At 51.6% G+C, this 20,196-nt stretch overlaps 7 protein-coding genes across 7 annotated transcripts; 4 read left to right on the top strand and 3 right to left on the bottom strand.

Moving 5' to 3' along the window:
- Nucleotides 1–616: 616 nt before the first annotated feature.
- Nucleotides 617–2,235, top strand: COCSADRAFT_85949 (uncharacterized protein; the record flags this gene model as incomplete). Its single annotated transcript, XM_007700371.1, has 2 exons — nucleotides 617–956; nucleotides 1,028–2,235. The coding sequence occupies 2 exons, from the start codon at nucleotides 617–619 to the stop codon at nucleotides 2,233–2,235; spliced, it is 1,548 nt and encodes a 515-aa protein (XP_007698561.1).
- A 1,844-nt stretch (nucleotides 2,236–4,079) lies between these two features.
- Nucleotides 4,080–5,801, top strand: COCSADRAFT_87070 (uncharacterized protein; the record flags this gene model as incomplete). Its single annotated transcript, XM_007700370.1, has 3 exons — nucleotides 4,080–4,944; nucleotides 5,003–5,107; nucleotides 5,335–5,801. The coding sequence occupies 3 exons, from the start codon at nucleotides 4,080–4,082 to the stop codon at nucleotides 5,799–5,801; spliced, it is 1,437 nt and encodes a 478-aa protein (XP_007698560.1).
- Nucleotides 5,802–6,192: 391 nt separating this feature from the next.
- On the bottom strand, nucleotides 6,193–7,694 carry COCSADRAFT_189220 (uncharacterized protein; the record flags this gene model as incomplete). Its single annotated transcript, XM_007700369.1, has 2 exons — nucleotides 6,193–7,597; nucleotides 7,645–7,694. The coding sequence occupies 2 exons, from the start codon at nucleotides 7,692–7,694 to the stop codon at nucleotides 6,289–6,291; spliced, it is 1,359 nt and encodes a 452-aa protein (XP_007698559.1). The 3' UTR covers nucleotides 6,193–6,288.
- Nucleotides 7,695–8,670: 976 nt separating this feature from the next.
- Nucleotides 8,671–10,184, bottom strand: COCSADRAFT_87082 (uncharacterized protein; the record flags this gene model as incomplete). The annotated part of the gene is made up of 3 exons (XM_007700368.1): nucleotides 8,671–8,872; nucleotides 8,949–9,754; nucleotides 9,804–10,184. The coding sequence occupies 3 exons, from the start codon at nucleotides 10,182–10,184 to the stop codon at nucleotides 8,671–8,673; spliced, it is 1,389 nt and encodes a 462-aa protein (XP_007698558.1).
- Nucleotides 10,185–10,479: 295 nt separating this feature from the next.
- Nucleotides 10,480–13,402, top strand: COCSADRAFT_180178 (uncharacterized protein). Its single transcript, XM_007700367.1, has 4 exons — nucleotides 10,480–11,239; nucleotides 11,290–12,037; nucleotides 12,096–12,276; nucleotides 12,368–13,402. The coding sequence occupies exons 1-4, from the start codon at nucleotides 10,543–10,545 to the stop codon at nucleotides 13,319–13,321; spliced, it is 2,580 nt and encodes an 859-aa protein (XP_007698557.1). The 5' UTR covers nucleotides 10,480–10,542; the 3' UTR covers nucleotides 13,322–13,402.
- A 212-nt stretch (nucleotides 13,403–13,614) lies between these two features.
- On the top strand, nucleotides 13,615–17,319 carry COCSADRAFT_114116 (uncharacterized protein; the record flags this gene model as incomplete). Its single annotated transcript, XM_007700366.1, has 2 exons — nucleotides 13,615–16,029; nucleotides 16,096–17,319. Coding segments are annotated over 2 exons (3,639 nt in total), but the record flags the coding sequence as incomplete, so codon positions are not given.
- Nucleotides 17,320–17,347: 28 nt separating this feature from the next.
- On the bottom strand, nucleotides 17,348–19,935 carry COCSADRAFT_114112 (uncharacterized protein). The gene is made up of 2 exons (XM_007700365.1): nucleotides 19,768–19,935; nucleotides 17,348–19,697 (listed from the first exon to the last, which is right to left on the bottom strand). The coding sequence occupies exons 1-2, from the start codon at nucleotides 19,772–19,774 to the stop codon at nucleotides 17,740–17,742; spliced, it is 1,965 nt and encodes a 654-aa protein (XP_007698555.1). The 5' UTR covers nucleotides 19,775–19,935; the 3' UTR covers nucleotides 17,348–17,739.
- Nucleotides 19,936–20,196: the final 261 nt, after the last annotated feature.

The following is a 20,196-nucleotide window of genomic DNA, read 5'->3' as shown; positions in this document are numbered from 1 at the left end:
CCGCGAGAGTCGAGGCGGGAGGAGCCACGGTCCCGTCACTCGACGGGTGCTTATGGCGGGCGGCCGCGTCGAGGTCAGGTCATGTGAGCGCTAGGCGGTTTGCAGGCTAAGGCGCCCCGTGCCATTGGGGGCTTTTGCAGTGTGCAGGCAGGGGAGTGGCCGCTGTGGCCGCGGTGCGTGTCCACTCGTCGTCCTCAACTCCAGCGACGCTTAGCTGACTACTAGCGAAGAAGGTCATGCATTCCCATCCCCGGCCCTGCCCTGCCCCTCTGCCCTCTGGCTGCTCCTCGCCTCGCTTGTCTCGTCTCACAGAACATCGCCGCCGGACAACACCACGCTGTCAGTTGACAAGCCTGGCCCGCGACAGCCCTCCATCCGCCTCCCGTCGCCCGTCCATCTCCTGTCCCGATCCGGCCCGAGCCCTCGCTCTGTCTCTGTCTCTCTGTCTCGTCTCTGTTTCTGTGTCTCTCTTTTTCCCTCTCTCGCTGCTCCTGCTCCTGCTCCCACACTACTATATCCCCCTCCCCCCTCGTGCCCTACGCTCCTGCCTGCCCGAGCAACCCCCCGCCATAGCAATCCTGTTCTCCCACTGCCGTCATGAATAGCCCCACATAAAATGGGTATCCTTGATCTTGCCGACGAGCTTCTTCGCATCATTCTCGAATATGTCGCCTCGGAACCCGAAAAGCCCATTAGCCTCGAACGCCGCGCCTATCTCTCCCAGGAGAGCTTCAAGCTGCCTCTGCCTCCGGACCACGACCAAGCCCAGACCATCGCCGCCTTTCGCCTGACCTGCACAAAGTTTTCCGACCTCGGCGTCATCCATCAATTCTCACGTGTCACCACCCGTTTCTCCAAAAGAGGCCTTGACCGACTCGAGAAGATTGCCAGCCAGCCGCACATTGCCCGCCGTGTCAAGAAATTCAGTTACATGGTCCCGTTCTTCTACGACGAAGGTCCGACTAACCCTTTTTCTTCAAACCCCCCCCAAATCCCATATATCTAACCAACACTAACTCGGCTGTAGGACGGGAGCGGTTACAAGAACTTCTCCATACACAGCCCAACAGCTTCGCCCTCTTTGATGTTCGTCACTTCCAAACAAAGGCAAACGAACAGAGAGAAATTGTCCGCACTGGAGAAGATGCCCGCATTCTCCACATAGCACTTCGCCAATTCACTTCCCTCCAGCACATCCAGATTCTGCGTGTGCAGGACCAAGAAGAGGGGAAGCTTATTAATTACATGCGGAGCCATGAACTAAACGACCTAGTCCCGCGGTGGCCTCCGGCCTGCCTGCACAGCGCAAAGACAATAGGTCAGGCCCTTCTCAAGTCAGGATCTCCATGCTCAAGAATCTCCTCGCCCATGCTTAGTCCACAGAGTGTGTCGAGTGCCGTTGAGAATCCGCCATCCACATTAGGCATCCTTGCCAGTCGCCTGACTTGCTTGGAGTTACACTTTGATGATAGCACCGACCTTGATGTACGCATGCGAGACCTCTCTTCTCTATCCAAGGCCCTATTCACTGCAGCCAAGAACATAGAGGCGTTACATATCGGCTTTCCATCCTACAGGCCACTCTCCATCCAACTAGAGGAACTTTTCCATAACGTCAAGTGGGACAAGTTACAGGCTTTTGGCATACAAGCATGGCGGCTAGATGCAGAAGAAATCATTGGGTTTGCACAGAGACATCGAGAAACATTGCGCGGGTTGCGGCTCCGAGACGTACTTTTGAGGCAAGGCAGTAGATGGAAAGATGTCCTGCCTTGCCTGCGGGACGATCTTCCAAGGCTCGACTGGGTCAGTTTAAGACGAATTGACTACGAGCAACATTTCGATGAGCAGTGGGTGTTGGGCGCCGAAGTACCAGACGATCCTCTTGTTGGAAGCGACAGTAGTGACGAGAGCGACGACTGGGAATATGATGGGGAACAAGAAGAGCCATTCGACAACCACAGCGTTAATGGACACGATCACGACGACAGCTCGATAGCTGGCACAGAATCGGATACAGAAACCGACGACCCGGAACCGGAGCAGGGCGGAACTCTCCACTTCCCACCCATGCCGGATACCCCAGCCTCGGTCACCTGGTGCAATTGCAACGGTCATATGGACAGTGTAGACGCGTTAGGAGACGATGGTGTCATGGTCACCAACCAGCAACGCAAGTTCTGGGAGAAGTGGGTCGTCAGGAAGATCTGCACCGAGCAGCACGGTCACAAATAAGCGAGCCCGTGTGCACTTCCACGAGGCGTCGTTGTTTTTGTTGGTGGGGAGCCTTGCGGCGTAAGATGGCGTCCTCTTATCGAACCGTTTAAGGGCCGTCTGTGCGTGGACCTCGCATATGCATGTTCGCAGCAGCCAAAGCACCGCGCTCGGGCGCTTATGCAATACCCAGCAACCCGTCACTACACTCACCCCAAAACAACCAAACGCAACCACATTGTGCCGTCAATCGAGGAGCCCCGCTTTTACGATTCAGTATGGAAATCAGCTTCTCTCGCATGCTCTGGGAGTATCACAGGCAACCTCTACTGTCCGCTTCTTTCACTGTTGCGTACGCATATCGGGTGCACGCCTTCTTTGATTACGGCATTTCAATCACTGAGGGAAAAAAATCTCGTTTTTTTGTTTTTTTGCCAACTCAACGGCCTTTTGCAAAGACTGGCTACCCCACTCGTGCCCTTGTCATCCTATCTAATGCCCCGAAAAGTCTTATGATCACAACCTTCATCCATCCATCTCAACTTTCCCCCTTGGTTTTTTCAAATCACTCCTTTTACAGATAATGAATGTCACGTAGCGTGGGAGGGTAATATCGTTTCCTTTTCTTTGTCCACTACACACACGTTTGGTTTATTGTAGACGTCCAACTTTTCTCACCCACGCCTATAGTATATTACCTACGCCCCGTGTATAATATTATTCTGAGTCTAGTATATCACTTTAGGCTAGATGAATGATACCACTCAAAACTGTCTGCTGTTTGCTTCATGATGAGTCGCCCTTGTTGAGAAGTCATTGACTCTCGCTATTACCGGTTGAGCATGTTTCTGAAACGAGACGGTGAGGTTGCAAGTGTGGTTTGGACTGATAGAGCTGCAGGAAATCACGTGCGGGTTGCTAGGTAAGAGCAGAGAGTACTTGCCTCGTAACTTCCTCACTTACCATCTCGGCAGCGATGAGTAAGCACCTGCACCTACAACACTCGCCCTTGCAGCTCTCGTTGCCTCGCAGATATCACGACACATACGCACGAGCCTTGTTCACTTCACCACACGGTACACGCGCTCGTCACACGTCAGATGGCGTTTCGCGTTTACTTAAGGCTTGGTATGCTAGTACGCTGTACTACCAACAGTATGCAGCACCAAAAGTCTTACTTCATCTTTAAACTTGACCGGCAATTCAATAAAAGTATATTTTGAGCAGCCTTACCATGACAGATCACATATGGCGGGAAGCAGATGCCGGAGTAATGGTATGGGAGCCAACCTCGGAGGCCGTCATCAGTCAAGCAGTGGAAGAGCAGCCTCAGCATGAGCAGTCACACACCGCTACAGACAAACATTTACAAGGCAAGAGACAACTAGTTACTGATCGTTTTCTCATTCGATACAAATGCTAACAATCTACAAGGGTCTTTAGCTAGCAATTGCGATCGTGCCCAACGAGAGCTAACCCTTCCTCCATATGAAGATGTTTTCGGTCCATCACTTAACAGTATTGAGCCCTGGAAAGGAAGTTTAATATTCGAATCTTCAGACCTGCCTTCGCCTTCAGAAAGAGAGGGTTCGACGCAAGCATCGCATTGTTCTTCTTCTGCCTCCTGGTTACATGAAGAAAACACCTATACACCCAAGACAAACAGCATTGACCTTTCCAGGAGTCTGATAAGCTCCTCAAGTTGCGCTTCTGGTAGCATCGAGTCACAGTCCACACCTTGTCCTCGCCGCATGGCACTAAACAAAACTGGTCGCCATCTTCTACATCCTGGTGATACCCGTCGCTCCAATTCAAGCAATATTGCGAGAGGTTCCCTATCAGTACGTCGCAAACTCACATTCAAAATGAGTGGCTCTAGTAACCACGCTACATCTGCATCGTTTCTACAAGACTTAAGCAATCTACAATCTCTGGTGGCGCTCCGAAGGATTGAAAGGGCTCCATCACATCTGTGGGATGAGGATCAACGGGAGCTATTGACTATTCTGTATAGGTGGTACGACAATGCTGACCAGACTACTCTTCCCCGGGTGTTCAACTATGTTACCGGCCTTGACCTTCGGATTTCAGTTGTACGGTATCAATTTGAGAACCATGTGTTGCTGTATGGCGGACGCGCCTTTTCAGAGTACGCCCGGGTAATGGCTATTCCATTTCACGATCCAGAAGGGCGGTACAATGCTATCCGTGGAATTATAGAAGAAACTGCTACAGACTCGGGCATTGATTTACAGCGCAGAGAAACAGAAATTGCGTTCGACTCTGGCGCTGCCCGGTGGGCGAAGTCCCCAAGGACCAGAAAAACGTATAGGTCCCTAGTTCGCCGCGCTGCGCAAAAGGAGAAAGAAAAGGGTCAAATTTCTCGATTGACTGAGCCTGTTGTATTGCCGTCAGATCAGCAAGAAATACCGATATCAGAATGCGTACTCGGGAATGTAGCATTGTCCACAAACAACCAAGACGAAGAAAGGTGGTCTGATACTGAAAACCCGAGCCCCCGAACAGCTTTAGTGGAACAAGTGCGGTCCTCTATGGAGCCTATCAAGCGAAAAATTGCATTTCGCGTCTGGGATGAGAATAGTAGAACAATATTCAGTAAGGAAGATGGGTTTGTCAGCCAGGCTTTTACCATCTGGCGCGGTGAATATCCTCCACCATTCACTCCAGACGGTGAGGGCAGGGATGCACTGAAGCTGTTGACCAACTTGCGTAAGTACCAAGAAGAAATGAAACCTTCCTAGAATCTACAATAACCATCAATTTACAGATTTGTGCTTGAAGGGTGGGGCGTCTACTTTTGTTTCCTTGTCTACGAGCTTACTACAGGCTTTGGTCAAAGCAAGCACCATGGATGACCCATGGATAGCTATTGGTGAGTGAAATGCTTTATTTGGAGAAATTTAGAAATGACTTTATCTGAGACGATGACAGTGGCATTGGGCCATCCCTCACTTACAACACCAAATAAGACGTTAGCAGCAGCAGACGTCCTTCGAATGCTCAAGTCCGAAGGTCAGGCATGGTGGGCTCGCTACAAAGGTCACGCAGGTAAGTTGCCAGTCTACCCACTGCTCTATTCATCTTACTAACAGCTCGTAGAACGTATGGTATGGGCTTCGGTACCCGCCGGAGCAATCCTACATCACTTTCCCATCGCCGACCTCCACATTCTAGCACAAAGGGACCCCATCTGCTCTCAGCTTCTAAACCTATCCGCATTTCAACCCCGTAGACGCACACGCCATGTTTCTGATCGCATGTGTGAACAACTTAATACCATCACCACACATACCATACGAGCGGTGGCAGCCATCGCGCGGGCTTTTGGTATGCATTGTGAACGTGTTAGCCACGTCCACATTCAAGGTTTCATCGCCGCTTTGGTCGATTCGTTTCAGCTTCGTTACGACGAGACGGGAGACGCCCACGCGAGTAACATCGCACACAACTTTGCAGTGACGCTTCGATCACGCGTTCACCGCATTGAAGATGTTGCTCTCGCGTTTCTCGAGGGTGCCAGGCAGGGCAACGATGTTGTTGCGTATTACGCGCGCCGTCGATCGTAGTCGGATGGAGATGTAGTGCGCACAGCTTTTTGTTGATAGTCTCATCACTCCCTTTTTTCTTTGTTTGCCAACTTTACTGGGAAGGGAGGGGTTCTCCCTAGGATATGTCATGTTGATATGAACACAAAGTTTGTAACAGTTTCGTTTGGTTTTCGGCGGAGAGAAAAGGAGGATACAGCGACGTTAATAGTGAGGAGTTTTTATGGGGTTGAACCGGGATGAGTGTGACAAAGTACCCCCAGCTGCGTGTTGCTCACACACTTTAATGTAAGAAAGGTGCGCTCAGACAATCACGAACACGTGTAGCTTCAGGAAAACATCGCATGGGCAATACAATATATTGCATTATACTCTCTACCAAAACTACACATAGAAAAAAAGACACTAACATCTCCTACCAAATTCAAATTCCTCATAACGCAAATTGACTACTACCATCTCCCATCCCCTCTACACCTCCCTTACTCCTTCCTCACCATAACCATAATCATCCCCAAATCACAGTCGCAGTAGGTTGTTCCACCCCCACACTATTAACCTGACTTGGAATCGACGGAGGCGGAAAATCATCATCATCATCACCACCATCATTCTCCTGTCTCTTCCCCCAAATCACCGTTGCAGTAGGCTGTTCCACCCCCACACTATTCACCTGACTCGGGATCGATGGTGGAGGAAAATCATCATCATCCTCGGGAGGTAGTTCAGAGTCGTCTTGGCGTTTGCCCCAGATGACGGTTGCGGTGGGGGGTTGGATGCTGATGTTGTTGGGCTGGGAGGGGAGAGTGGGCGGCGACGGGGGAAAGTCTGGGTCTTCTTCTTCTGGGAAGGGGTCGTCTTCAGGGAAAGGGGCAGAAGTGGGTTCTGGGGAGCGTTTTCCCCAGCTTATGCTGAAGCTGGGGGGGCCGAGGGTGATGTCGGGGGGAGCGTAGGAGGTGGTGTCGGGTTCTGGGGTTGGGGTTGGTTTGGGGGTAGGAGTGGGGGTGGGAGTGGCTTTTGAAGTGGATGTTGGGGTGGGCTTGGGTGTAGCCTTTGAAGTAGATGGGGCTGTGGACTTGGACGTAGGCTTAGGAGTCACCTTGGACGTAGGCTTAGGGGTTACCTTGGATGTAGGCTTAGGAGTCGGGGTAGGCATTGGCTTCTTTGTAGACGTAGGCTTAACATTGCGTTGCTCCATGTTCCAGCTTATGCTATACTGTGGTGGTGGTGAGCTGGTTTGTACTTCCTTCGTTGATGTCGGCTCTTGGGTTGACGACGGCTTGGGTCTCGTCGTAGATTTGAAAGTCGTTGGTCTTGGTGGCCACGGGTTCCAAGGAGGATATCCTGGCTTTCTGGTCGAAGAAACCTTCTTGGTTGAAGTGGACTTGCTGGTAGGCACTGAAGAAGAAGTCTGTTCAGAAGTCCTGGAGCTTGTCGAGATAGGTGGTGACGATGTGACGGATGGGTACTCTGGAGTTGGCTTAGGTGTAGGTGTGGGCATAGGAGTGGGCGTCGAGGAGGCACCTGGGCCTTCTCCATCCCAGCTTATGCTATAGGACGGATTGCCAATACTGAATTGGTCGCTCGGTTTTGGTGGGGGGTATTCAGGTTTGGGTGTCGGTTCAGGCTCACTAGTCTCCCAGCTAATCCAGAATGACGGTTTTCCAAGGCTGATTTGGTCCGTTGGATTTGGTGGGTTGACAGGCTCGTAGGGGCCCTCGGTGGGCTCCGGGTTACCAGTGTCCCATGAGACGCTTTGCTGAGGTGGGGTTATCTCTACTTGACGCTCTTGAAAGCCAGCAGGTGCAGCACGAATACTAAAACACGTCAGTATCGGTAGATAGATGCAGGCAGAATAACAAACCTGATTGCAAGGCCAAGTAGCACCAGCACACTGTTGCGTGCAGGAGCCATGTTTGTTCGAAGACGTATGGTGCAAGACCAAGTTTCACAGTTCCGTGATGTAAATCTGCTCTCTCATTGCGAATGTGTGGCGAAGTTATAGACGTTTCTCAAGTCACCGATTCTGGTCAATCTAGGAGAACATGCAACGATACAGTGCCAAGATGAAAGATACGAGACCACGCGCCATGAGTCCTTTGTGAACTTCGGTTGCATCTGTGTGACACCATAGGCATCTGCATTAGCGAGGCTTGATAGTCCATGTTCTGGGCTCTAGGTTGTGCTTCGATCTCGCAGCGCAATATACAGTGATAACCGCCGGGTCTACCTGCAGTGTCACTTGGGAGAAACCTAATTTTAGACATACACTGTCCAGTAGCGTGTGTTGAATTCACAAAATGTGGAAGGTGTCGGCAAAATTAAAGTGCATCTTGTCTGGCTATATTGCTGGGTATTTTGCGTGATCGTGCCATGGTTGCAAACAGCCGAGAATGCAGGGTTTCCCTCGTGAGGACTTTGCATAATATATGAACCAATGAACCAACTTTAACAATCGTGTCACTCAACCAACGAAACTACCTCACTTGCATGACCTCGGTCCAGAATCAACATTATCAGAAGCCCTTGGCTTTGTCTGATATGACTAAGACATGGCCATATAACCCCCATTAGGAACACCACAGCCCGGCAGCGAACTGCCACAGCCCATACCTCGGTGTGTTTATGCTGATAACTGTGCGACGTGCCAGGAGGGAATATGAAGAGCGCAACAGCCGTCGAACTGAAAGTTCTCCTTGCAATCAGATTGTTCTCGTAATCACGAGACGCCGAATCATGACAGCGACACTGGTCCTGCTTGCAGACACACTGATTATTGACCAGTTGTTTGTTTCCACTATGGAATACCCGGGAAGGCGGATATTGGTGGTGTAGTCCCGGGGGCCAAGGGAGGAAGAGAGCCCTGTTGCATATAGGACGTGCTTGGCCGTCACCCGTCTTCTGGAGGATCTAGGAGTTTGTCCAGTGGCCATTTTCGTATGGCGCGAATGCTTAGTGGGTCGATATATCCCGCTTCGAACATCTCGAGTCCGGCCCATCCAATCATGGCAGCATTGTCGGTGCAGAATTTGGGAGGAGGAAAGTACAGCTCAACATCTGGAAATCCGTGAGCACAAAGGGTACACGCAAGTCTGATAAGAGGTTAGCTTGATCTATCTCTACAGCCGAATGACGGCGGGCGCAAGTCCTTGGATTAAGTGTACGTACATGTGTCGAAGAAGGGAGTTCGCAGCGACGCCTCCAGCCATGACGACGGCAGGCTTTGACGTCGTGATATCTCGCTGGGATTGCAGGCCTAGCACCACTCGCGAAGCTAGGTGCTCGAAAGCTGCGCGCATAGTTTCTCTGGCCAGATCCATTCTCTCTTCCATTTCAATCTCAGTAGCTGCTCGCTCAACTTTGTTGAATTTCCTCGTAGTAGGGTCTATGCCATATCGTACGATGCGCTCGACCATTGTGGTGATGCCGGAAAAACTCATCTCTAGGCTATTAATCTTGATACCCCCACCGGATTTAGTCAGTGGCTTATTGAGAGCCCAACCCCATTTAGTAGTGTTTCTCCGGATTGCATCTTCGTGATTTGTCGGGACGTTATACCACTCATACCGATGACCATGCATACTCAGGTAACTTTCAGCGGACTGTATGAACTGCATACACGGGGAGGTTAAAGTTGTTTGGCCTTCCAGACCTGAATCAGGAAATGCAAATGCTTCAAACAGTGCTCCATACATGGTGCTCTTGGTTGTTTGCAGCAATTGTGCAGGCAAGACGACACGAGCAATCTTGTCCAAGCATTCTCCAATGGCAATGTCATTCGTGGACCCCAATACATGGTGATGTGTCAAAGAAGCAGAGTGGATGAGTAGCGTATGGCCACCAGATGCTAGCACTGACAAGAACGGAAACTTGGGCGCAGGTTCAGGCGATGGATGGGCATGGGATTTAAGAGCGCTCACCATTCGTGGCGTGAGAGCATGTGCTTGCATGTGGTGAACACCAACGAGAGGTTTCTGGGGCAGGTGTCAGTGGCAGGTTCATGGGGAGACCAGCGTGCAGTACCTGCCATGCTACAGCCAGTCCCTTTGCGGTATCGAGGCCCGTGAACAGATTACTACGCATACCAGGCCCGCGTGTAACGGAAATGAAGTCGGGCAGTCTTCTTGTTGCAATGTCTACTTGGCCTGACTGCGTCAACTCTGCATTCGAGAGAACAGGCCCATTGCGCATTGGGAGATGGCGTATGGCTTCATGCACAAGTGTTGCAAGGCTCTCCTGGTGAGATTGAAGCGATACCAGGGGGTGAACGCCTTGGTATACTGAGTTGTTGGACGTGACCTTATCGTGGAAATGTAGTTTGGCTGTCACGTGGCCATGGTAGTTTCCTTTTTCGACTATAGCCACCGAAGTATCATCGCATGATGTCTCAATGGCAAGGGTCATGAGGCATCTTTGCGATGACCCTTGGCGTAGGCGACAATTTATTGAGCGGATGGCGGCCTGGAGCCCAGGGGAACGAGGCCGCATTAGCTCTGCGGTGTGGGCGAGTATGGAGTGGTAGGGGTACGGGTGTGGGTGCAGGTACAGCAATGGTGGTAGCGGGTAGCGAACGAGGAGGATTTCTGTGCATGTCGGAAGGGTTCCGATGCGCGCAGGGCCCAGGCCTCGGCAGGCCCTGTGACGTAAACCTCCGAAGCTTAGAGCCTCACATGCCACTCTCAACACCCTGAGTCTATTCATCTGACGTGACATGTTCCTTTGTATTCTGCGATGAAATATACATCTCGCCACTCCCTACCCCATGGCTGACATCGACAAGAAGACAGACGGCCCAGAGCCATACTCGACCGCCGGCTTCGACTTCACCCTCTTGCCTGACTACGATAACGACTTTGTCGAAGAAGACCATTTCATTGAATTCGCCAAAGCGCTCGCTGCGCCAGAGAATTCGCCATCGACCGAGGACCTCACTTCGCCTCCGCCCGAACGTGCCTTCATCACCGCCCAAAATGACTGGCGCCCCGTCCACCAGCGCGTCAAGCGGCGCAAGAAGACGAAGGCCCCTCCACGTCGCGGCAAGGACGAGACGCGCGAGGGCTTCGTCTATATATTGCTCAAGTGGCCGCTGCTGATTGTCGTGCTCGGATGGCTGCTCTTCCTGAGTATCGGCTACGTCTTCACGCGCCTATACATTTATCTATATGAGCACTGGGTCACATGGCGCGGAACACGCCAGAGGCTGCGCCAACGCCTACAGGACGCGAGGTCATATGAGGAATGGATACAGGGCGCAAAGGAAATAGACACATATCTTGGCAACGATGCGTGGAAGGAGAAGGCCGAATACGCTTACTATGACAGCAAGACTATCGCAAGGGTACACCAGCAGATGGTCAAGCTGCGGGAAAAGGCCGAGGCTGATGAAAACAGTGCTTCATGCTCCAAACATACTACAGGCCCTCACACGGCTGTCGAGGACCTTCGTGCGCTGTTGGAGGGTAGGGATATACCCCTATATATGGGAACAACCGGCTAACGTTTTACGCAGCCTCCATAAAGAACAATTTCGTTGGCTTTGAGAACCCTCGGTTGTACAGCGAAACATACTACGGAACCAAAACTCTTGTCCAGAACTTCGTCGACGAAGCTGAGGCTTCCCTATCATTTCTCCTGCGAACCACGCAGCTCGACGCTGACAACAAGCGCGCCCTCTTCAAGCACCTGGGCAGTAACTTTGGTCGCACTGCCCTATGTCTTTCGGGAGGGGCCACATTTGCTTACTACCATTTTGGTGTGGCTAAAGCTCTAATGGACGCTGAGCTACTACCCGAAGTCATCACAGGCACTTCAGGTGGCGCTCTTGTAGCCGCGTTGCTGTGCACAAGAACGGATGAAGAACTCAAAAGTTCGCTTGTACCAGCGCTCGCCCACCGTATTACGGCCTGTCATGAAGGAGTTCTCACATGGTCGAAGAGATGGTGGAAGACTGGTGCCAGGTTCGACAGTGTGGATTGGGCCAAGAGGTGTGCTTGGATGACACATGGCAGCCTGACGTTCAGAGAAGCATACCAAAGGACCGGTCGCATACTCAATGTTTCCTGCGTGCCAGCTGATCCACACTCACCAACCATTCTAGCAAACTATATCACCGCCCCTGACTGTGTCATTTGGTCAGCGGTTTTGGCTTCGGCTGCTGTTCCTGGAATTCTCAACCCAGTCGTACTCATGAAGAAGAACAAGGATGGAAGTCTTTCACCCTTCTCTTTTGGCCACAAGTGGAAAGATGGCAGTCTAAGGTAAGTTATTGAATCAGCATCATTACCACTATTTAACGACGGCTCACGTGGTATATAGGACGGACATACCACTCAAGGCACTGAATCTTCATTTCAATGTGCGCTTCTCAATCGTTAGCCAGGTCAATCCGCATATTAATATCTTTTTCTTTTCGTCCCGTGGATCAGTCGGTCAACCTGTCACTCATCGACGGGGGCGCGGTTGGAGAGGTGGCTTTCTCGGCTCAGCCACAGAGCAGGTACGTAGAGAACACACAGGCATTCAATCAACTGTCCCTGTCTTGAACGCTATGAATTCTTTATCTAGTGCTCCTCTAACCATCTTCGTAGTATCTCAAACTTGATCTCTATAAATGGCTCAAGGTCCTTCGTCACCTCGAACTATTACCGAGGCCCCTTGGCCAAGATTGGAGCGAGCTCTGGCTGCAACGCTTTAGCGGAACCATCACCATTTGGCCCAAGTCCATCCCTTCGGACTTCATTCATATCTTGTCTGACCCTACCCCACAAAGACTAGCACGCATGATTCATGTAGGCCAGCAATCTGCGTTTCCGAAACTAAAGTTCATTGCGAACCGAGCCAAGCTAGAACGCGCCATTCAAGAGGGCAGGCGCAGGTACAAACCTCGTGGCGTACGCGATGAAGAAGTAATCAACACCCTCAGTGAAGAGGATCTCCGCAGCTTGCTCAAGCGAACACATAGCGATGGACCTACCGGAGACGCCCCATATCCTGCATCTGGTTCAGAGTCTTCTTCATCTGCTGGGTTTTCAAGACCCGGATCGCCGATAGATCTTCCTTTGGGCTTCAACTTTACCCGGAAGAAGAAGGGAAAGCTGGATAAAATTGTAACAAAAGTGGAGAAGGAGACAGATGTCCCAGACAGCCCTTCGTTGTCCAAGCGGCTAAGCGGCTGGTGGTCGGCCATCTCGCCACAAGCGTCCCCACGACCTGACCTCGCGCAACCTACAGCTGCTCAAGGCAAGTCGCATGCTATGCCATACAGCCACGACCGCCCTAATTCAATGTTCGAGCTTCGACCTCCGGGTGGGTTGGGTGATTTCCCGACTGGGAGGAACCAGAGTAGAGTCTTTGATGACTCGGATGACTCGGATGAGATCCAGAGCACTTCTCGATATAAGCATCAGCATAAAGGCAGCGACTTTCATGATGTGGATGCAGGAATAGGAGATGAAGAGGATCATGGCGACGCAGATTTTGGTGACGACGAAGGAGACAAAAAGGAATCGCAAACCGTTGGCGTTGGCCTTGGGCTTGAGTAACAAGCAATATAGGCCATTTTGATATGTATAATAGCTAAACTAAACTGTACAAATTGTAATTTTGAGAGACTAATAATCCTGTCCACGAAGACCGAGAGACGTCTGAAGAAAGTCCAGCCCAAACACGTGAAGGTCGCGTGGGACTGTGGGCCAGGCTTGGCATGTCGTCATTGACGACGCGCCTTGAACGCGCGATCACCAGGCAGCAAGCACCCAGTCAAAACTCACCTCGAGTGATACAGGCACACACTTTACCTGTCGAAATCGATGGATCACGCTCATAGAAGAGCGCAATGGGTGTTACTGGCCTTTGGACCGTTTTACAACCCTGCGCGCGGCCGATTAAGATTGAGACGCTGAACAAGAAACGACTGGCTGTCGATGCGTCCATCTGGATCTACCAGTTCCTCAAAGCCGTGCGCGACAAGGAAGGAAATGCGTTGCGGAACAGCCATATCGTCGGCTTCTTCCGCCGAGTATGCAAGCTACTTTTCATCGGCATAAAGCCTGTGTTCGTCTTTGACGGGGGCGCCCCGGCCCTGAAGCGACAGACTATCCGCCACCGGAAGTCGCGCCGGGAGGGCAGACGAGATGATGCACTCAAGACAGCCGGGAAGTTGTTGGCAATACAGATGCAGAGGGCTGCGGAGGAAGAGGATAGGAAGAGGAAGGAAGCTGCCAAACATCCACGGGAAAACCAGCAAGACGAGGAGATACCTGAAAACTTGGTCTATGCAGACGAACTACTCAAAACGCCCCAGGAACGGACTCAGAACCACACATTCAAAAGAAAAGATCAATATCATTTGCCAGACCTGGGAAAGTCCATGTCGGAAATGGGCGCTGCGAACGACCCCAGAGTCATGTCTCTAGAGGAACTGGAAGAGTATGCACGGCAGTTCGATAGAGGCGAAGATATCAATGTTTATGATTTCTCCAAGATCGACTTTGATGGCCACTTTTTCCAAAGTTTGCCACCCGCCGATCGCTATAATATCCTGAACGCAGCCAGGCTGCGAAGTCGGCTGAGGATGGGTCACTCGAAGGAACAACTCGATGCAATGTTTCCCGACAGAATGGCGTTCTCCAAGTTCCAGATTGAGCGTGTGCGCGAACGTAATGAACTTACGCAACGCTTGATGAATCTCAACGGCATGAACGATGATGCCTTTGGAAGTGGTGGTTTCAATCGCGTTGCTGGTGAGAGAGACAGGGAGTATGTCCTTGTAAAGAATGACGGGGTTGAGGGTGGTTGGGCCCTTGGAGTGGTCTTGAACAAGGAAGCTGGAAAAGCCCACAAACCAATCGAGGTAGAGCCGCCACAACCCCCAGCTAAAGATGATGATGAATGGGAAGACGATGAAGATTTTGAGGACGTGCCAATTGAGGGCTTGAATCGACTCCCTAAACCTAAAGCAGGATTGAGTGCCCAGGAAAAGGAAGGTCGTGAATTCATTGCAAATGAGTTGGCAACACGGCGTCGGCGGCTTTACAGATCAAGGAAGGAAATGCCAAAGCAGTCTGCGCCCAAGAGGGCCGTGCCTGTGGATCAAAATCCCGATTCGTTGTTCCTTGCTGATGACAACGACGACCAAGACTGGATGGACGTGCATGTTAGTGGCAGCAATAATTTGGCCGAGGAGGCGGGCGACGAACTTGAGAACGAACAGTTGCAGCAAGCGATTGCATTGTCAATGCAATCAGGAGTACAACAACATCAAGAAACTGCTGAAGAGTCTGAAGAAGATCCAGTTCGCGAGGTTTTTCAACAAAGGCGTGCTGAAGAAACTAATCCCTTCGCCAGGACCAAGGGCTCTGGACTTGCTATTGGAAGGCTTGCCAATCAACGAAGTAGCAAACTAGCTACGAAGGGCCCTTTTGAAGGTAGTGATAGCGAAGATGAGATGGACCTTCAGGGTGCGCTTGCAGAGTCTCGCAAGTCAAAACGTCCTACCAACGTACAAAAACCATCCTCTCAATCTAACGCTCAGAATTCTTCATCAACTGTCGAATCTGCGCCAGGAAAGATCAACTCCTCGGGCTTCGATGGGCCTCTTCCGTTTGAGAGACTCAATTTGGGTAACTCCCTGCTTGGCAAGAAAAAGATGGAAAAGTTGGAGGCTGAGAATGCTGGAGGCTTCGAGAAAAACTACGCAGAGGAAAAAAAGACCGCAGCACCACTTCCGCCTTGGTTCAACGCGTCACGGGATATTGCTTCAGAAGTCAACTCTCAACGACAAGAAGAGAAGTTGTTATGGGAGGAAGCTCGTCAAGAAGAAAAGAACAGGTTCCAGTTCCAAGAACTCCCGAGTTTGCGCAAGCAAGATACAAAGGAAGTCATTGACCTAGATGCACCCGCGAGTCAAAGCCAGAAGCAAGTGATAGCGATCGACTCAGATGAAGATGCTGATGCCCAGATGGAGGATGTACAAACTAGAGAAACTGAGTTGAAGATGGGTGATCTGGCCGACAAAGTTAGAGCAGAGCCACCAAAACCGCTTTTCTCTCATCAGCCATCGCCACCTCCTCAAGATCCTGCCTTGCTGAAGAAGATTCCATTCGCCGAGGATTCTGATGAACAGCCAGTGGACTGGTCGGAGAGTGAGCCGGAAGACGAAAAGCACGCGCGACAGAAAGTAACAAGCGATGTGGAGCCAAAGTCAGAGGCACGGCAAGCTTCTGAAACTCCATCTGACGAATTTGAAGATGTACCAATGCAGACGGATCTGGCTTCTGAACATACATCTGTTAAATCACCGTCTCCTGAATTCGAGGATGTACCTTTGCAAGGTGAAACTAATTCAGCGCCCGAGCAGTCAAAGTCCCCATCGCCTGAATTTGAGGACGTCCCGATTAGACAGGAAAAGCCGCGTCAACCCCAAAGAGAGTTTTCGCCATTACAGGGTCCAGAAGACCTTACCAAGCCAATTGTCCCATACAGTGGCGTTGCTGACGACAGTATTCCTATGGATATTGCAGAAGGTAATGATTCTGACCAATACTCTGATCCAGAAGATGAAGAGCTATTTGCATCTCTCGCCAAAGAGGCAGAAGAGCATGCCCGGTTTGCCCAGGAACTAAGCAACAACACCGCCGCACGGGTAGACTTTGACGAAGAACTCAAGCAACTACGTGCTCAGCAGAAAAAAGACCGTCGAGACGCCGACGAAGTCACACAAACAATGATTTCCGAGTGCCAACAGCTCCTCGCCCTATTCGGCCTCCCATACATCACCGCGCCCATGGAAGCCGAAGCCCAATGCGCCGAACTTGTTAACCTAGGCCTCGTCGACGGCATCGTAACCGACGACTCGGACACGTTCCTCTTCGGCGGCACCCGCGTCTATAAAAACATGTTCAACGCCGCCAAATTCGTCGAATGCTACCTCTCCTCCGACCTAACCTCTGAATTCAGCCTCACCCGCCAAAAACTAATCGACATCGCCCAACTCCTGGGTTCCGACTACACAGAAGGCATACCGGGCATCGGGCCCGTGACCGCACTAGAAATCCTCTCTGAGTTTCAAGATCTGACCGCGTTCAGAAAGTGGTGGGACGGCGTACAAAACGGGTCTATCAAAAAATCCGACGACGCCCAATCGTCGTTTCGACGACGCTTCCGTAAAAATCAAGCTACTAAGCTTTTCCTACCTGCTTCTTTTCCAGACCCAAGGGTAGCAGACGCATATCTCAACCCAGAAGTCGACTCCAGCCCCGAGCCCTTCCAATGGGGCGTCCCCGATCTCGCTGCTCTGCGCGCGTACCTCAGTTCGCAGATTGGATGGAGCACCGAGCGCACGGACGAGGTGCTTGTGCCTGTTATCCGCGATATGAATCGTAGGGAGAAGGAGGGGACACAAGCGAATATTACGAGGTTTTTTGAGGGGAGTGTTGGGGCGGGGGCGTTTGCACCGAGGGTTAGGGGGGCGGAGGCGGGTGGGCCGAGTGGGAAGAGGAAGGGGAAGGGTGCTGCGGGGAAGAGGTTGGGGGCTGCATTGACGAGGTTGGCGGAGAGGGAGGGGGCGAGGGGGGGAAGTGAGGGGGAGGGTAGTGAGGAAGGTGGGGAACAGGATGGAGGTATGGATGGTGGGACGAAGAAGAGGAAGGTTGGGACGAGTAAGGCTGTGGAGTTGGCGGAGAATGAAGATCAAGGTATAGGCGAGGATGCTGGAGATGATGAAGATGACGAAGATGAATTATACGAGGAGCCTACGAAGAAGAAACCTAGGAAGACGCGAAAGGCAAAGGTAGTGTAGATTAGTGCCTTGAAAAGAAAAATGGCCATAACTCGTCAGCTTCACCAAGTACCAACCATCTTCTTCGAACAAGATCAAAACAACAATAGAAGATTCCAACAAATGGTATCGTGCCATTTACTCCTATATGTCAAGAAATAAAACGGTTATGACAAAAGAACATCAAAGCTTAACACCTCCACCCTCAATCCTCTTGAGATCATCCTTCGTAAAGCGAACATAAGCACCATCCCTGAGCCAATACAAGACATCACCTTGCCCCTCCACAACCTCAGGATCAATTCCTTCCTTCTGCAACAAATGCTTCTGCTGCTTATTCGTACCTGTAAGCTGCATCTCCTTCGTAACGCGAATCCAAATCGGGGCCGCAAAAGCCGGCAACTGACTCTTCACATGTTGGGCCAGAGACGTCAGGACAGCGTCGGAAGGAGAGGTAGACTGATCTTTGAACACGACTGCGGCACATCCTGCGCGGCCGTCGTGGCGCGGGACCTGGACGCCGTAGACGTTTGCTTCGGCAACAGCGGGGTGTCTACCGAGGACTTCACTGACTTCGGCTGTAGAGACGTTTTCTGCTTTCCAGCGGAATGTATCGCCGATGCGGTCGACAAACCAGAAGCGGCCTTCGGCGTCCCAGCGCATAAGATCGCCGGTGCGGAAGTATGCGTCTCCTTTCTTCTTGACGTCGCGGATGATTTTGCTGTTTGTTGCTTTTGAGTTGCCGTAGTAGCCTTGAAAGGCCTTGTTGATGTCTGTGGCATCGAGTTTGCTGAGCATTTCACCCGGTTCGTTAGAGTCGCAGATTTTACATAGGCCTGTTTTGGGGTCGCGGATGGGCTCTGGCGGGTCAGACTCGGGATCCAGGCGTACGAGGCAAAGCTTCTGTCCCAGAAGCGCGTTAACTAGTGTACCGTTACGTGCAATCGCACCGCTGGAAAAGGAGTTTGTCGAGAGGTTGAAGAGCCCACTGGGCGCTTCTGTTGCGGCGTAGAATTCGTAGATGGTCTCTATGCCAAAGCGCTCTTTGAAAGCTTCCCAGACGTCAGGGCGCATGCCATTACCAAACGCTGCGCGAAGCTTGTGCTGTTTGTCCAGGGGCGATGGAGGAGCAGAGAGGAGGTATCGGCATGTTTCGCCGACATATTGGATGATGGTGGCATTGGAAGAACGGACTTCGGGCCAAAATGTCTTGTGAGAAAACTTCCTCGATAAGCAGATGGTGGTTCCGGCGCGGAGGGTGGCGCATAGACCTAGGATTGAAGCTGAGCTGTGGTATAGTGGCATAGATGTGTACAGGACATCGTTGTTGAGTCCCACCCAAACTGACCCAGCCTTGGAAGCATTAACACATCGGCCCCATGACATCAAGGCAGGCTTAGGGAGACCTGTTGTGCCAGATGTGTAGATGAGCATGGCCATGCTTGTGCGTTCCTCGACTGAGCGAACTGAATCAGGGAAGCGCGTTGGCGGTTGTGTGAGAATATGAGATGTCAATGCATCGTCAAAGAAGATGATTTCAACCTGTCGTTGAGCCTGCTTCTCGGTGGATGGCGGGACGTCAGACTCAAGTTCAAACATGTACTCGAGCTTGTCAGTGTTATCCGTCCGAGTGAGGCCCTGGTCCCTCAGTGCATCCTCGTTGAAGTTGGCCTTGACTTCTTGATCCACAAGCACCAACTTGGCCGTACTCGTCTTAATTGTGTGTACAAGCGGCTTGCCTGTGAGATTGTAGTTGATAAAGGCCGGGCTTGCGCCAATGCTCCAGAGGCCAAACCACACCCATATGAAGACGTCCGAGTTTATAAAGTCCACGGCGACAATATCGCCCTTTTCCACGCCCTTGCTCTTCAGCCATACTCCATAGCGGAGAACAACATCATACGCCTGCGCATACGTCCACGACTTTCCCTGGAAGATGATCCAAGTCTGGTTTGCTCGTGACGATTTAGCATGTGATTCAAGTTCGTAGAAGAGGTTCCAAGTGTCGCGTCGTTGGCGGACTGCGCTATCGATGGAGCTGCGTACAAGGGCAGATAGCAGCGTCAAGTCGTGGGTGAAGCCATGGCGACCGTTGAGGTATGCGAGGCCAGCCGCGGCTGCGGGAAGCGCGAGCGGAAGAGCTGCGATAACAAAGCTGATTAGTAGGAGGTTAGGGATGCAGGGTGATGTGCGAAGTTAGATCGCGCTTACCTGACATGATTAGCGGTCAGTAGGCAAAAAGAAGACAGTAGCAAAAACACCGAGGCTCGATATAGCGATATCGGGTGTCGTGAAGAAGGGGCTCGCCAGCGAGAAGTACGATTCAATCGCAGGACGCATCATGCCCTTCATCGTCGGCTAGTGACGTTTGACCCCAGCTGAATAGTGGAGCTGAGAAGCAGCCGAGGCAAGTCGGTCGGGGACGCCCTGGCAATCAATCCGTCGTGCAAGCCATGGACCATCCCTTTTCCGAACTTCCCCTCATTGCCCTAGCCTGGGCAGCGTCTCACCCTGTTGATACAACGGCCCATAACGCTCACTTGCCCTGTAAGCAGAAAGACAACGGCGCCCAAGATGATCCTGCGGACAGTTGGTAAGCATGGCCTTGCGGACTCCCCTGACTCGGAGCACCAACTTGAC

Source organism: Bipolaris sorokiniana (assembly GCF_000338995.1).
Source record: "Bipolaris sorokiniana ND90Pr unplaced genomic scaffold COCSAscaffold_5, whole genome shotgun sequence".
NCBI lineage: Eukaryota > Fungi > Ascomycota > Dothideomycetes > Pleosporales > Pleosporaceae > Bipolaris > Bipolaris sorokiniana.
Note: the sequence above shows the minus strand (reverse complement) of the source record. Positions and strands in the feature narration are given on the sequence as shown.

Excerpts from the sequence above, each read along its gene's own strand:
- COCSADRAFT_180178 (XM_007700367.1), top strand. The coding sequence starts at position 10,543 with ATGGCTGACATCGACAAGAAGACAGACGGCCCAGAGCCATACTCGACC. Across the intron at positions 11,240-11,289 it reads CCTTCGTGCGCTGTTGGAGG|CCTCCATAAAGAACAATTTC; the intron begins GTAGGGATATAC and ends CGTTTTACGCAG. Across the intron at positions 12,038-12,095 it reads TGGAAAGATGGCAGTCTAAG|GACGGACATACCACTCAAGG; the intron begins GTAAGTTATTGA and ends CGTGGTATATAG.